General features: G+C 38.7%; 1 protein-coding gene across 1 annotated transcript; it reads left to right on the top strand.

Annotated features, from left to right (window-relative positions):
- The first annotated feature begins 8,994 nt into the window (after positions 1-8,994).
- On the top strand, positions 8,995-9,963 carry LOC145247798 (uncharacterized). The gene has a single exon (XM_080109434.1). It carries the CDS (start codon positions 8,995-8,997, stop codon positions 9,961-9,963), a length of 969 nt encoding a protein of 322 aa, XP_079965560.1.
- The last annotated feature ends 5,508 nt before the right edge of the window (positions 9,964-15,471 follow it).

Below are 15,471 nucleotides of genomic sequence, written 5' to 3'. Positions count from 1 at the left end.
AGAACGATTAGATACAAAAATAGAAAGAAAAGAACACGACAAGCAGCTTAATTCCACCCCTTCACAGTAGATATCCCTAGGTGTAAGAAAGCCTTCTACTCCAATAGTTTCTTCCCCAGAACTGCTAGACTTTGGAACTCCCTTCCGGGATTTTGCTTTCCCAACTGTACTGATATGCAGAAGTTCAAGTGTAATGTGAAAAAAAACATCTTTCTACTCATTTCTATTCATAATATCCCTGTAACTTATGTCCCCAATAGAAGCCCCCTATTTGAAATAGCACTGTGCCTTGTTTGGTGTGAAAATTGAATTAAAAAAATAGGAAAAATAAGAGAAAAGGCCATAAACAAGGGCCACCAGGGAACTAGAAGTCGAGAGACGAATATAATTAGAAACTTATGACGAATAAGAACCGTGAAATCCTGGGAAGTTTCCATACAGTTTACAGAAACCGATGCTCAGTACCAAACAACATTTTTATCAGGATTTTTTTTTTCGCTCAGACCATGGTTAATTTTTAAAATGAAAATGGATTATTATAAAGATAATTTAATTGAAAATTGATTGAAAATTTTAAATCAAAATTTTTTCTCAAGAAAAATACTTACTGATTAGTTATTGGACAATTTTTACGAAACTGAAAATTAAAATTATAACTAATAAAAATACTCTTATCTTGAGGTAAGTTTAAAGAATAAATATGTTTTTTTTAATTTTATTAATAAACATTTATTTTATTTTAATTAGTTTTTCTTGTTTATATCTATTTGTATATAATAAACGAATGGCAGCAAGTAAATAGTTCCTGTAACGATGTTGTCTGCTCTGAATTCAATGACTCAACGTTTCGGCATGTTTCGGCATGTTTCGGCATGTTTCGGCAGGTTTCGACGTTTACGTACACTGTCCAGGAATTTTCAATGACAGCGCAATTCTTATTCTGAATTTGTTTTAGAAGATAGTCACTATATATCAAGGTTTGATGGCCGCTTGTTAGTAAATGTTAATAAATCTAAGGTTGTAGTGTAGTAACTGTTAATGGTGTAAATAAAATAGAATTTGATTATTTAAGAGAAAGGCTAAACAAGAACTTGTTTGCATTGAACTTGAAGGCTACCATATTGTAGTCGACCGGGAAGCAGGCTAACGGACCAATGTTCCACATGCGGGTAGTTCTGGGAAAGAAACTTTATTCGTAAAATCTGCGTTTACATTTATGCCCAGATTGAGAATGGAGGAAACTATTGATAATAGTTGTAGCTAGTTGAGTATTTTTATGTTAAAGTTTGGCAAGGGGGATCATAGGTTGAAGTACAGACGAGCACTTGTCAGGAAAGTAACGAAATGACAGAAACAGGCTCGCAACAATTCTTCTGTGCGAAACGTGGTTGCAGGGAAAAGAAAATAGAATCATCTACTAGGTTTTAAGCCCTTTTCTCGGAGGACAAGGCGTGGCGAACAGCTCTGGCCCAGATATGGCAACAGTAATCAATTTTAGGATGTAATTGCATCTTATACACATAGAGGATTGCATCTACTGGGAGGTAGAATGATTTAATAATTTTTCACCAATCTTTTCAAAGTAATAGAAAAAGAGTGGACAGACAGATAGAAAAGGTTATAAGAAGGTACATAAGGGTAGGAGAGAGAGAGAGAGAGAGAGAGAGAGAAGTAAAGAGGTTAAGTATACGAACAGAGAGCGAGAGAGTATAGCTATCACGATAGTGAACGAGAAACAGAGGCATATGTTGATCAAATATTCAACCGATCAGTTACACATAGAGAAATTAGGAGTGTGAGAGAGAGAAAAAGAGAGATAGACAAAAAAATATATATACCCCAGGTTTAAAAGAGAGAGAGAGAGAGAGAGTGAGAGAGAGTGAAGAAGAATAAGAAGAAGAGATAAAGAAAAAAAGAGAGAAAAACTAAAAAATAGAGAAATCCCAAGTTTACCAGAGAGAGAGAGAGAGAGAGAGAGAGAGAGAGAGAGAGAAGAAGAAGAAGAAGAAGAAGAAGAAGAAGAAGAAGAAGAAGAAGAAGAAGAAGAAATAGAGAACAAAAGAGAGATAGACTTAAAAATAGAAAAATCTCAAGTTTACAAGAGAGAGAGAGAGAGGGAAGAAGAAGAAGAAGAAGAAAGAAGAAAACAGAGAACGAGTTACGTTATCGTGCTTTCAGTTCTTTCTTATATTTTGTCCATCTAATAGAGGGAGTAGATAAATAGAGAAATAAAAAGGGAAAAAGGGAATCAGGGAGAGCGGAGAGAGAGAAAGAGAGAAGGAGAGAAAGAGAGAGAGAGAGAGAGAGAGGGGTAGAACAATAGATAGAAACAGATGAGATAATGAGAAAACGTGCAAAAAAACGTAAGAGAGAACGATGCAGCATTTGTTATTTAAGGATTTAACCGATAAAGAGAGATTCGAATGATGAATAAAATTTAGAAAAAGAAAAAAAGAAACTGACATACATACAGAGAGAGTAATAGATATCCCAAGTTTGAAAGACAGAAAAAGACAGAGAAGCAGAGAGTGGGTGTGCATGCAAGGGAGGCAGAGAGAGAGAGAGAGAGCGAGAGAGAAAGAAAGAGACAGAGAGAACACTACATTTATCTGTTTTCTGTCGTTTCTTGGTACATTTTTCCTACATGCAATGTCCAAACAACGTGCGTGTTTTCGCGCCATTATCACCGATCGACCGTTTAGAATCTTCTATCATCTTATTGCTTGCCTTCAAGTTTGACAGCCATCTTGTATCCTTAAATAAAATCGGATATATCCTTCCGGGGAATGCGTTCTCAATTGCATACGCATAAAGTTCCCCTAACATACATGATCGTGTCTTCATTGCGAAACTGCTCGATTTGCATACTTTAATGCTTAGTTCGAACATCGCTATTATCGCTTACTTTTTTTTTTCTCAATCCTCTCTAATGTTATATTTACTGAAACTAACAAACTATATTTCACGTGATAAATAGTAGGTTGCGCAAAATATTAGTTAGCGAATTGAATGTGGATTAGGGGATATTCAGCTGCTTCTGGAATTCAAAGCAGGAGATTCTGATTGGTAATGCAACAATTATTAAGAATCGGAATCAGAGATTACAAAATATCGGGAAATTTTTGGTATCACAATTGGATATGGAAAACACTAAACTTTATATCCGATTCCAATATTGATTCTTAACTTTTTCTAACATAATTTTCAATTACTGGTGCTAATGATAAAAAATGAATCTTTATTGAATGTACACGATACATATAATATATATATATATATATATATATATATATATATATATATATATATGTGTGTGTGTGTGTGTGTGTGTGATGATTGCTACTTTTTTAAGTCTGCCATCTTTTCAGTAAAGCGTTGTGCGTTTGTGTGCACGTAGGTGATTTTAACTCAGTTTTAATCCTACATGAAAATACACATATGTGACATAAAAACTTTCCTTCTTGTAAAGGTGATCGCATGATGATATGGTGAATCCTCAGGTGTAGTGTCAGGACATTTTTAGATTTGGAGATTAGACCACAAATGTGAAAACTTAATGTTGCCGGATGTTTTGTAAAAGCTACCTCATAAGATTGTTGTTCATGTATTGAATTGTGAGATTTAAGATGATTTATAAAACCAGCATTTGACAAACGTATCTGCCACATAGGGTGCATTTCTGACAATATATTTTCATCCTGGTTTCTTAAAACACGTTTTCAGACAGCAAAATCTACACGCTGCTCTTCAAAATCTTAAAACTTTCTAGATAACAAAGTTCTATGATAAAGCACTTAACGATAGTAGTTACAAAACACAAGACTAGAATGTATCACGCCTACATCTAATACCAAACTATTCAGAAATAAGAGAAGGAGAATTATATAGTCCACCTCCTTTTAATTTAAATGTAAAAACTAATTTAGAAAAGCAAATATTATTGACCTAATAAAAGAAAATACCCATCTAATAATATTCTCAATGCAATATATAATAAAAATACGGTGAAATAAAGCTATAGCTTCAGCGAAAATTTAGAAAAAAAAACATAATATGAAGATTTTAAATAATACGTCAAAACCAAATAAAAATAGCACCACAAATTATTTTAATTGTAGAAATAAACAAGAATGCCCACTGATTGTAAATTGCTTACTAAACTAGATAGTATACAGAGCTACAATTTCCACTAAAAAATCCGAATCGTAGTACAACTATATTAGTAAGGCTGGAAATATTTTCAAGGTACGATTCAGAGGTCACAAAAGCTCGTTTGAAAACTCCAATCATTAAAATTAATTCGTCACTTTCAATATACTCTACGAAAATTATTAGAAAAAATTTAACACAAACCATACAATGGAATATCCTAGAAAAAGCTCAAACATGTTCTTCACTTAGATCCCCATGTTGTATTTGTCTTACGGAAAAATTATTTATCATAAGATTTAAAGAGAGAGACATTTACTAAATAAAAAATAAGAAACTACCATAAACTGCAGACATTATAAAGAATATTTTTTACTAACCTTTATATCACCCCATAATTACATTTCATTATATTATAAAAAATCCATAACTAAACTAAGTCTATAGAAAATCTACATACTATATATATATATATATATATATATATATATATATATATATATATATATATATATATATATACGTGTGTGTGATGTATGGATGGGCGTGTGTATATAGTTTATATATGCGTGTGGATATTGTGTATGTATATGCTATATAAGCTTAAAATACCGATTATCTACTTAGCGCAAGCCAGCTAAATTACTAAACCGACCTCAATAAAATGAAATACTAAAACTGATGCTTTTTTTCTTCTAACACGTTTTCCTAGTACAAAATATATTGATTAAAATAGTTAACTATTCTTATTCCCTAACATATATTGGAAAATATGCAACTAGAAGAATTACGAACAGTATAATTTAAAGAATATACTTTCAAATATATACAAAGCATTATGAAAAAAGGCATATTTTTATAGAGATAAATTAAGTTACCAAAACGCTATAGTTCTTTTTAAGAAAAGACTATCAAACTGTGGGGATACCATGTGATCTTCGGTGAAATTTTATAAAAGTTTTTAGAAAACCCTTCGGAAATAATGTAGATAAGAATACACCGTTTTATGTAATAAAAAATACATTTATTAAAATAAATAAAAAAATTTAATAAAAGAACAGAAATAAGTAAATAACAATAATTATGAAAAATAATCAAAATAAATAAAAATAAAATAATTAGATAGTATTGTACTTGTACCCCTCATATTAATTACTCACACCCCTTTCTATTGTTCCAGAGTGTAACCAGCAGTGCATTCTTAGGAGCCGGAAGGAATTGGTAACCTGAAGATCGTCGAGTCCCTCCTCTGAAGACTATTAGACTTACTTCTCAGTAGAGGCCTGCACCTTCACTTGCCTACTAGTTCCTTTCCCCTGTCTACTCATTTATGCGCCGCTGAATACACACTTTTGTCAATACAATCATGTATAATATTCAGCTCACATGCCCAGTCACAGGATGTACCTTGACCTCCTAATCACTCCATGAATCCCTGTCCAGTGTTTTGGCTGCTGCCATGACGCTGCATGCGCAAACTAACCACCCACCTCCAGCAATGCAGTCTACACAACCCCCAATCCCAACCCTAAAACTCAAATCACCGTCCATCGGCGCTGGTAGCAATCCAGACCAATGTTCTGCATTCACAAGACAGTGGGAATGTATAAAACCGGCATGGCCATACCTAATTCAATGTGTGCCACAGCACTGTTCCACTGTTGTGACCAGAATTTAATGAATGACCTCCTGAGAGACCTACGCGAAGATGTGTCAAAAATGGCTGAGGTAGACCGCCTTGCTGCCATCAAGCGCCTGGAAGTCAGGGAGGAGATCACTCTTGTCCATCGTATCAAGCTGAGCAAATTGACACAGGCCCCCGGCACACCAATCAGAACCTTTCTTGCAACCCTCCGAGGTCAAACCGCGTTGTGTCAGTACACGGCAAAGTGTAAAGAGCCTAACTGTGGCCACATATATGATTACAGCGATGAAATAGTTAGGGACAACCTAATCCGAGGTATTGCCGACCCTGAAATAATGTCTGACCTCTTAGGTGACCAAAAAACAGACCGAACACTGGACGAAACTGTCACCTATATCGCCCAGAAAGAGCAAGGCAAAGCGACCAGGGCAGCCGTTGGGGATTCCACCAGCACCATAAGCGCTGTTAGCCATGCCACTAGCAAACCCCGCCATGCTCAGTCTTCTCCCGGCAGCGAGGCAGGCAGGTGCTGGGCTTGTGGGGGGTCATGGCATGGGAAGAATAACGACCGGAACTCCAGAGCTAAACTCTGCATTACCTGGTCTAACACATGCAACAGGTGCTTAGTAAAAGGCCACTTTCCCGCTAACTGCAGCAAATGCACCAGTTGTGGTACGTGGGGTCACAGAGATAAGAACTCACGGTGGTGCCCCCAAAATCCCAACACCAAAGTGAAGCCAAGAGCCAGCAGAGGCACGTTTCAGATCCAGGACGAAGCCGGATTCCTGTATGACCAGCTATGTGCCACCCAAAATAAAACAGCAGCCGAGCACTATGTCTATGACGGTAAATGGGTCGCAAGACCCTCTAAACCACACCCTATGATAACCGTCAGACTCGCACCGCCACCGACAGATCATGACGAACTGGGCTATCCCCTTAAATCATCGAATCCTACCTCAATTGGCATCCCCATGGTGGCAGATTCAGGCTGCCAGAGCTCTATCATCCCGCTTCGGTCTGCCTTGGCCATGGGCATCAGCAAGGATGACATGACACCTGTTCAGTTGAACATGCATGGTGCTATCAAAGAAGACCTTGGGGTTGAAGGTGGGATCTTTGTTGAAGTTTCAACCACCGATACAACTGGTGCACTGAGGACCACTAAACAGCAAGTGTTTATATCGAGGAAGATCGGTAAAGCCTTCTTATGCAGGGAAGCTCTTATAGCTCTGGGAGACCTACCCCTGACTTCCCCATTGTGCCTGCCAGATGGGCGGGAGATATGCTTGCTGCCATGGAAGGCGAGGAAGTAAAGCAATGTTCATGCCCTGAGCGTGTAGATTCACCGCTTCCAATCCCTACGGCACTTCCGGATGGGATATCAGGCACAGAGGAGAATGTGCCTGCCCTGAAGCAGTGGCTGTTTGACTATTACGCCTCTACAGCCTTTAATACATGTGAGCACCAGCCACTGCCTATGATGAAATGTGTTCTGCTGGAGCTTCACGTTAACCCTAACGCCAAGCCAGTCGCCATCCACAAGCCAGCTTTGGTGCCTCTACACTGGCAGGAGAAGGTGTTCCAGGATCTGGAGCGCGACGTCAGCATTGGTGTTTTGGAGAGAGTCAGCCCTAATACGCCAGTTACCTGGTGCTCCCGCATGGTAGTAACAGCCAAAACTGATGGCACCCCCAGGAGAACAGTGGACTTGCAGCCACAGAACCGCCACTCCGTCAGACAAACCCATCATGTGGAAAGCTCTTTTCACCTCGCCGACCGGGTCCCACAGTACAAGAAGAAAACTGTCACGGATGCCTGGAACGGGTACCACTCTGTCCCGATCAGAGAGGGAGACCGCCACATCACCACCTTCATTACACCATGAGGTCGATATCACTACAGAGTGGCACCGCAGGGATTCCTGGCCAGCGGGGACGCCTACAATCACCGCTTTGACTCCATCATCGCAAACGTGAAGAACAAGGTTAAGTGTGTGGATGACACCTGCATGTGGTCCGACTCAATTGAGGAAGCATTCTTCCAGGCCTGTGAGTGGCCACACCTGTGCGCCAGTAATGGAATCACACTAAACCCAAAAAAGTTCCAGTTTGCGCAAGATACGGTTACTTTTGCTGGCCTCGACATTACTCCCACCAATGTCACACCGTCAGAAAAGTTCCTAGATTCCATCCGGCACTTTTCCAAACCTATGGACATCACCGGTGCCAGGGGGTTTGGATTGGTCAACCAAGCAGCGTATGTATTCTCCATGGCCAAGCGGATGCAACCCTTCCGTCATTTGCTGAAACCATCAAATAAGTTCCAGTGGACAACAGAACTCGATGATATCTTCGAAGAATCCAAAACCAAGATTGTTGAAGAGATCAAGGAAGGAGTCCGCCTCTTTCAACCATCCCGCCCTACCTGTCTTATCACTGATTGGTCTGTCACTGGCATCGGGTACTTGATAATGCAAAAGTACTGCGGATGCACCGGTAGAACTCCACTATGCTGTAAAGAATGGTGGAAGCTCTGCTTGGTAGGAAGCAGATTCACACATGCTGCAGAGTCACGTTATGCACCTATCGAGGGAGAGGCCCTTGCAGTTGTCCATGCCCTGCATCAAACTCGTTATTACACACAGGGATGTCAGGATCTGACGGTGGCTACCGACCACAAGCCACATGGTTGGGCTCCTCAATGACCGTTCCCTCACTGAGATTAACAATCGCCGCCTGCTCAACCTAAAAGAGAAGACTCTTGCCTATAGGTTCAAGATCATCCACATTTCTGGAAAACGTAACCTTGGTGCTGACGCGGCATCACGCTACCCACCCCGTAGCACCCCAATCACTAAGTACAAATCAGAAGAGCCAGTGGATATCGGAGATGATGCCTCCACTTTAGCATTAATGTCCAGCACACTGTACGCCGTAACTAATGTTGTCACATGGACCATGCTGCAGGAAGCTACATCCTCTGACCCGGACCTTCAGGAGCTACAGAAGTTCATCTGTGAAGGCTTTCCATCAGACTGCAGACAGATGAAAGCCGCATTGCGCCCTTACCATCGCATCTCTAGTAGCTTGTACAACATAGACGGTGTGGTATTGACAGGCAACCGCATCATCGTTCCTACAGCACTGCGCTAACAGATTCTGGAGGCTTTGCATGCAGCCCACCAAGGAGTCAGTGTCATGTGCGCCCGGGCAACAGACTCCGTCTATTGGCCAAACATCAGCACTGACATCCAGCGCATCAGGGACCAGTGCGCTAGCTGCCATAGGATTGCAAAATCGAATGCCATGCAGCCACCATCTGATTTGGTGCCCCCCGAGTATCCTTTCCAGAAGTTCGCCTGCGACTATTTTGCACACAACAATCACGATTACGTAGTAGTCGTTGACAAGTACTCCAATTGGCCAATGGCGTTTAGAGCAGAAAATGGTGAAGATGGTCTTGTCAGGCGCCTCAGGGAAGTGTTTGTGACTTTTGGAGTACCTGAAGAGTTAACCTCAGATGGAGGGCCCCAGTTCACAGCTGGAAAGACTCAGGAATTCCTTCGCTCATGGGGTGTACACCACCGTCTTACCTCAGTCGCCAACCCTCACGCAAACTGCAGAGCTGAGATAGGTGTAAAGACTGTCAAGCGCATGCTGATGGGCAATACATCTGCAAGTGGGTCTATTGATGTAGACAAGTTCCAGCGCGCCATGCTCATCTATCGGAACTCAATCGACCCGGAGACTAAGGCATCTCCGGCTCTCATAGTCTTCGGAAGACCTATCCGTGACCCTATCCCCATCCCCATGGGTCGGTACTGCCCTCATCCGACATGGACAGAGACCCTTATCAACAGAGAAAAGGCTCTTGCAAAGCGACACTCCCAAGAGCATGAGAAATGGAGGGAACACACTCGATCCTTGCTTCCTCTTCGTATCGGGGATCATGTCTACTTACAGAACCTGATAGGCAATCATCCAAAGCGCTGGGAAAGGACAGGCACCATCGTAGAGGTCAGGCAGTTCCACCAATATGTCGTGAAGATAGATGGCTCTGGGAGACTAACTCTACGAAACCGCCAGCATCTTCGTAAGTTCACCCCCTTTAAAGCAGCCTCACATGAAGATATCATTGAGTCCCTCAACCCCATCATCAGGGATTAGGAAAACCTACCATTAACGTTCCAGCAAAGAACCCTGAATCAGCATCAGGTGAGGAAGATAAGTGCCTTGGCGCGCCCGCAAGCCCTGGTCCATCGCCTGAGAGAGCCGTAGACACAGCCACACCGACAGCTGGAGACCCTGCACATACAGCAGAGCCAACACATATTGGTCTTCCCATGCAGAATGTAGACGCCACGCATACGGCCTCTCCACAGCTTCATATACCTGCCATACACACAACCCCCAAGAAGCCTCCCATGGCTTTACGCCGACTGGCATCGCACAATGCCCCCGGTATCGCTGAGACTCAACCAGGCAACAGCATTAGTAAAATTCACTGATGCCTGTACAGTGTAAATAGTTGAAACAGATTTTCTTCAGAATTTTTTGTCATGCCCGCAAAAAACTCGCCGTGGGTGAGGGAGATAGATAGTATTGTACTTGTACCCCTCATATTAATTACTCACACCCCTTTCTATTGTTCCAGAGTGTAACGAGCAGCGCATCCTTTTCCACGTCATTTTCCCAAATTTCATATGAACTTGGGGGGAGCGGGATATCTGTTGGACCAAATGAAGCTGTGGTTATCTTGTAAATATTCTACATAATAATACATATATTGGAATGGGACATACCATTTTGTTAAAGCTTAAGTGGAATCTAGTCATCAGTTAACATCAGAAATTTGGTCGTCGCTACTCATGTTGTGGAAAACAAAGCAGCGCATTCTTAGGAGCCGGAAGGAATTGGTAACCTGAAGATCGTCGAGTCCCTCCTCTCAAGACTATTAGACCTACTGCTCAGTAGAGACCTGCACCTTCACTTGCCTACTAGTTCCTTTCCCCTGTCTGCTCATAAGAAGGTGCGTCTACTCATCTTATAATAATAAAAATAAATATACAAACAAAAAGAAATACAAAAAAGAAATACAGAAAAAAGAAAGGAAATATATCTGCGTATCTATGCTTACATACATACATATATATATATATATATATATATATATATATATATATATATATATATATATATATATATATATATATATATATATAGTTTTTCGGTGGGAAGGTATCCACAGATGGAAAAAATAATTGAATTTCAACAATGGTCGTTGATAGTGCTCAATCGTAAGAGAGCAAGTTATATTTTTTAATTTTTGTTTAATTTTTTATTTATTTTTTTTTTAATTTTTCATGTATTTGCAAGATATGACTGTATTTACATAAAAATAAAAAATTAAAAAAATTTATAAATATCTATATATATGCATAGATGTATGTATATATATATATATATATACATGTATAAAATAAAAAACTAAATAACTATTATATGATGAGCTTAAATATATACACTTTTAAAGATACAAATTAAAAAATTATTTGATACAACTAAAAAGTACTTGAAATAAATTCCGTCCCTAAAGACGGTACATCTGATCTTATATAAAAACGTCGGTGTTAAATTTAAAACACTAAAAATAATTTATAATAAAAAATAAACTAATAAATGAATAAATAAAATTCGAACAACACAGTGTGGGTTTTATAGATAGACCCAATCTAGTTGAACTTTCTCCATGGTCTACAATTTTTCAAATGACCTGAAATATGAAATATCGCTTCGTGACATCTCCTTGTTACGTGTCAACCGTATTCATATGTACTAACTTCTTTTTTACCCATCATCTCTTCCTTTCTTCCATCTAAACGAATTTATAAACCCCATCCCTTTATATCCATATTTATCTTTTCCATTCTTATAACTCGCTCTAATCTTTTATACATCCTTCCCTAAAACTATGTTTATACGCTCACCTCTTTAACAGCAGTTAGGTTTTTGAACTCCGATTTTAAGTTTAATTTAAATTCATAAGAACATTAACCATGCCTCAGGTCAGATATGGGAAAATATAATTTTCTCCTCCAAAATTGAAAATCCCCTAAAATCTTTCTAATTTTTTTTATTTACTTGCCTGAGTAGATCAATAATAATCGAAACGGTCTGCACATCGTAGCTAGATATGACTATATTTACATGATGAAAAATAACAATAAAAATTATATATATATACTTCGTGTTTCCAATGGGGAAGAAATGTAGACATAAAAGAACTACTAAAATGTATATATTTTAATATTTTTTCTTAATTATTAAATATGTTTGATCTTTAATATTTTTCAAGTTTTTGCGTTTAAATATTTATGCACGAATTTCGAAAATGTGTTGTGCTCTTTAGAAAAAAAATGTATTATATTATTTTTATTGGAATATTTGAGATGAGCAATCCGCGTTTTGGCCACCGAATCCTCTGGTCGTCTTTGTGTAGGATTGAAACCGCTGTCTTCTGAAAATGCTAATCTGGAACTATAGAAACTCAATACCCTAATCATCTACGACACGGTTAATCACCTGAAAAAGGCTAGAGTGTGAGTAAAACAACACTTATGAAGATGAGGATAACAGTCCGCAAAAAGAAAAGGAAATAAATACAAAGATATCGCAGTTCTGCGCAATGCTGTACATTTGAAAACAAGGCGTTGAAGGTCTGAAAAGTGTTGGTTGTAATCTTTGTAAAAAAAAGCATACTAAAAAATAAAAAACCTAATGCTCGTAGCTGTATTCCTTTAAATACACGCACATGCGTACATGCATGTGTGTGTATGTGTGTACTACACGTTTTTATAGCCCCGTAATGCACAGTGAGTGAAAGGGAGAGAGAGAGAGAGAGAAAGAGAGAGAGAGAGAGTGTGTGTGTGTGTGTGTGTGTGTGTATGTGTGGTTGTGTGTGCGTGTGTGTGTGGTTGTGTGTGTGTGTGTGGGTGTGTACTACACGTTTTTTATAGCTCCGTAATGTACAGTGAGAGAGAGAGAGAGAGAGAGAGAGAGAGTGTGTGTGTGTGTGTGTGGTTGTGTGTGTGTGTGTGTGTGTATACTACACGTTTTTTATAGCTCCGTAATGTACAGTGAGAGAGAGAGAGAGAGAGAGAGAGAGAGAGAGAGAGAGAGTGTGTGTGTGTGTGTGTGTGTGTGTGTGTGTGTGTGTGTGTGTGTGTGTACTACACGTTTTTTTATAGCCCTGTAATGTACCGAGAGTGCTTTATGTTCAAATGATGGTTGATTATAGTAAAACTTTTGCTAATCTTTACATTAAATACTCATTATATATAAATCCCTTACCGTGCATATAACCGACATAAAAATATTTAATTCGCTGCATCTAATCAGAGCTAATGTTCGTGCAAATGAAACATATAAAAAGGCTAAAGTAAATATTATCTTCTAATATCTTACTCGTTTTATATATCCGTTTTAGACTGCTTATATATATATATATATATATATATATATATATATATATATATATATATATCAAAAATAGGTAAAGAAATATGTTTTTTTACACAGTGGTCACCACTTATCAAGGCCCGGAAGCCACTCAGGGATAAGGGTTATTGCAAGTACATTACGTTAGTGTGGAAATTTGATGAAGTGTTTACTTAAGGGACGGTTCATTAAGAATTTGTTAACGTTGGACTTGAAGACATCCAAGTTGTAGTCAGGTGGGAAGCAGGCAGACTGAACAGAGTTCCACACTAAGAAAGAAGCTTTGTTCATGGAATCCAGGTTTTGATTAAGGCACAGATAAAGATTGGGGGAAATTTTTCACAGTGGATTCGGCTAGGCGGGTGTTTTTCGTGAAAGATTGGCGAGGGGGACCAGAGATTGGAGCTCAGACGAGCACCTGCCATGGAAATAACGATAAAACAAGGATAGGCTCGCAACGTCTCTTCTGTGAGAGAGAGGTTGCAGGGTAGAGAAAAGTGCATCTCCCACTAAGCCACGAAGTCTATTTTGTACTCTGTCAAGGCAGGATAGGCTGTTTTTAGCAGCTCCTGCCAAGATATGGCAGCAGTATATTTCATGTGTGAATGTTATAAAAACACTCCTATTCACAGAACTGTCAAACTATCTCTCGGTCTATCTATCGATATATCTAAATTCTCCTCCCATTGTGTATTGCATACCGTCGGCTCTCCTGTATTAACATGTACCCTGTCGCTTTGTATAAATATAAATGTCTCTATCTACACAGCATGGACACTCTAAGACTCCTACTAACACAAACAACAAATATATAACATCAGTCCTCTTGTAATAAGAACTATGCAACACAGACACACACATACACACACACACAAACACGCACATACACACACACACATATATATATATATATATATATATAAATATATATATATATATAGTGCCGACAAAAAGAAAGTCCGCATTTTTCTTCTTTTTTTTTCAAAAACCGCTAATTAAAGCTAAATCTAATTGTAACCTTTTATTACACTATAATTTTACCTGCCCATATCTGACTTTTTATTGATATATCACAGTGTTCACGTCAATTTAAAAATATATCTTCAAATTGAGAAAGTAAAAAGAAACTCTGCAGCAACAAATTAGCTGAAAACCACCTTGAATATTCGCCTTTTAACATTTCTAACCGCAAAATATCGACTTTTTAGCATCTCCAATCGTAATTATTGTTCTTAGGTTATGCAACGTAACATTTAATCCGTATACTTCGACTCGCTGAGTGATCATCAGGAGCTCATTAAAGTCCACCTTTCTGGTTTATCCAATCGGGAAATTGGCCTCAGATTTAAATTATATGAGAAAACGGTAGGAATGACTGTGCAAAGGAACCAAAACACCGGCAGTGTTTATGATGTTCAGAAATCTGGTCGTCCTAGAGCTACTTCTTAAAGGGGATACACTGTTATCAGGATATGCAGCAAATCCACCAATTTGTAATCTTGTAAAAAACTGCCAGCGGTCTACAGTTAAGAACAGGCTGAATTGATCTAATTTGCAAGGCTGTCTTCCAAGAAACAAGCCAATGATTTCTGTAAAGAACAGAAAATGCCGTCTGGATTTCGTCATATACAATGAAGATCATTACTCTTCAAAATGGTTGAAATTGATTTTTAGATACGAAGAAAGCAAGATTAATAGGCTAGGCAGTGATAGTAGGCAGTAAGTCCGTCGAAGAAAGGACGAAGAATTTTATCCTAGGTGCACAGTTTCAACGCTGCAAGGTGGTGGAGGTTCTGTTTTGATGTGGGGAGTTATTACTGCCAATGGTCCAGACACATGTAGAACGTTGCGTTTATATAATTGTAAAGATATATTATATGAAGGAACTTTCTGTGTGTGAATTCGTTCCTTATGGACTCCTAAACTTTTGGGGGCCATTTTATACAACGTGCAAGCTGACATTTAAAAGACCGCTCGGCGAATGGCAAAGATATCCAGAAAAATCGGAAAAAGGAATACCTGTGTCGTGTTTAATCAGACGTGCTTACTGCCAAAATACACACCCACACACACACACACATACACACACACATATATATATACACATACACACACATATATATAAAAATATATATAAATATATATATATATTTATATATATATATATATATATATATA

Source organism: Euprymna scolopes, chromosome 26, assembly GCF_053919585.1.
Source record: "Euprymna scolopes isolate OS-2025 chromosome 26, ASM5391958v1, whole genome shotgun sequence".
NCBI lineage: Eukaryota > Metazoa > Mollusca > Cephalopoda > Sepiida > Sepiolidae > Euprymna > Euprymna scolopes.
The sequence above is the reverse complement of the archived record's forward strand: the minus strand, read 5'-3'. Positions and strand labels throughout refer to the sequence as shown.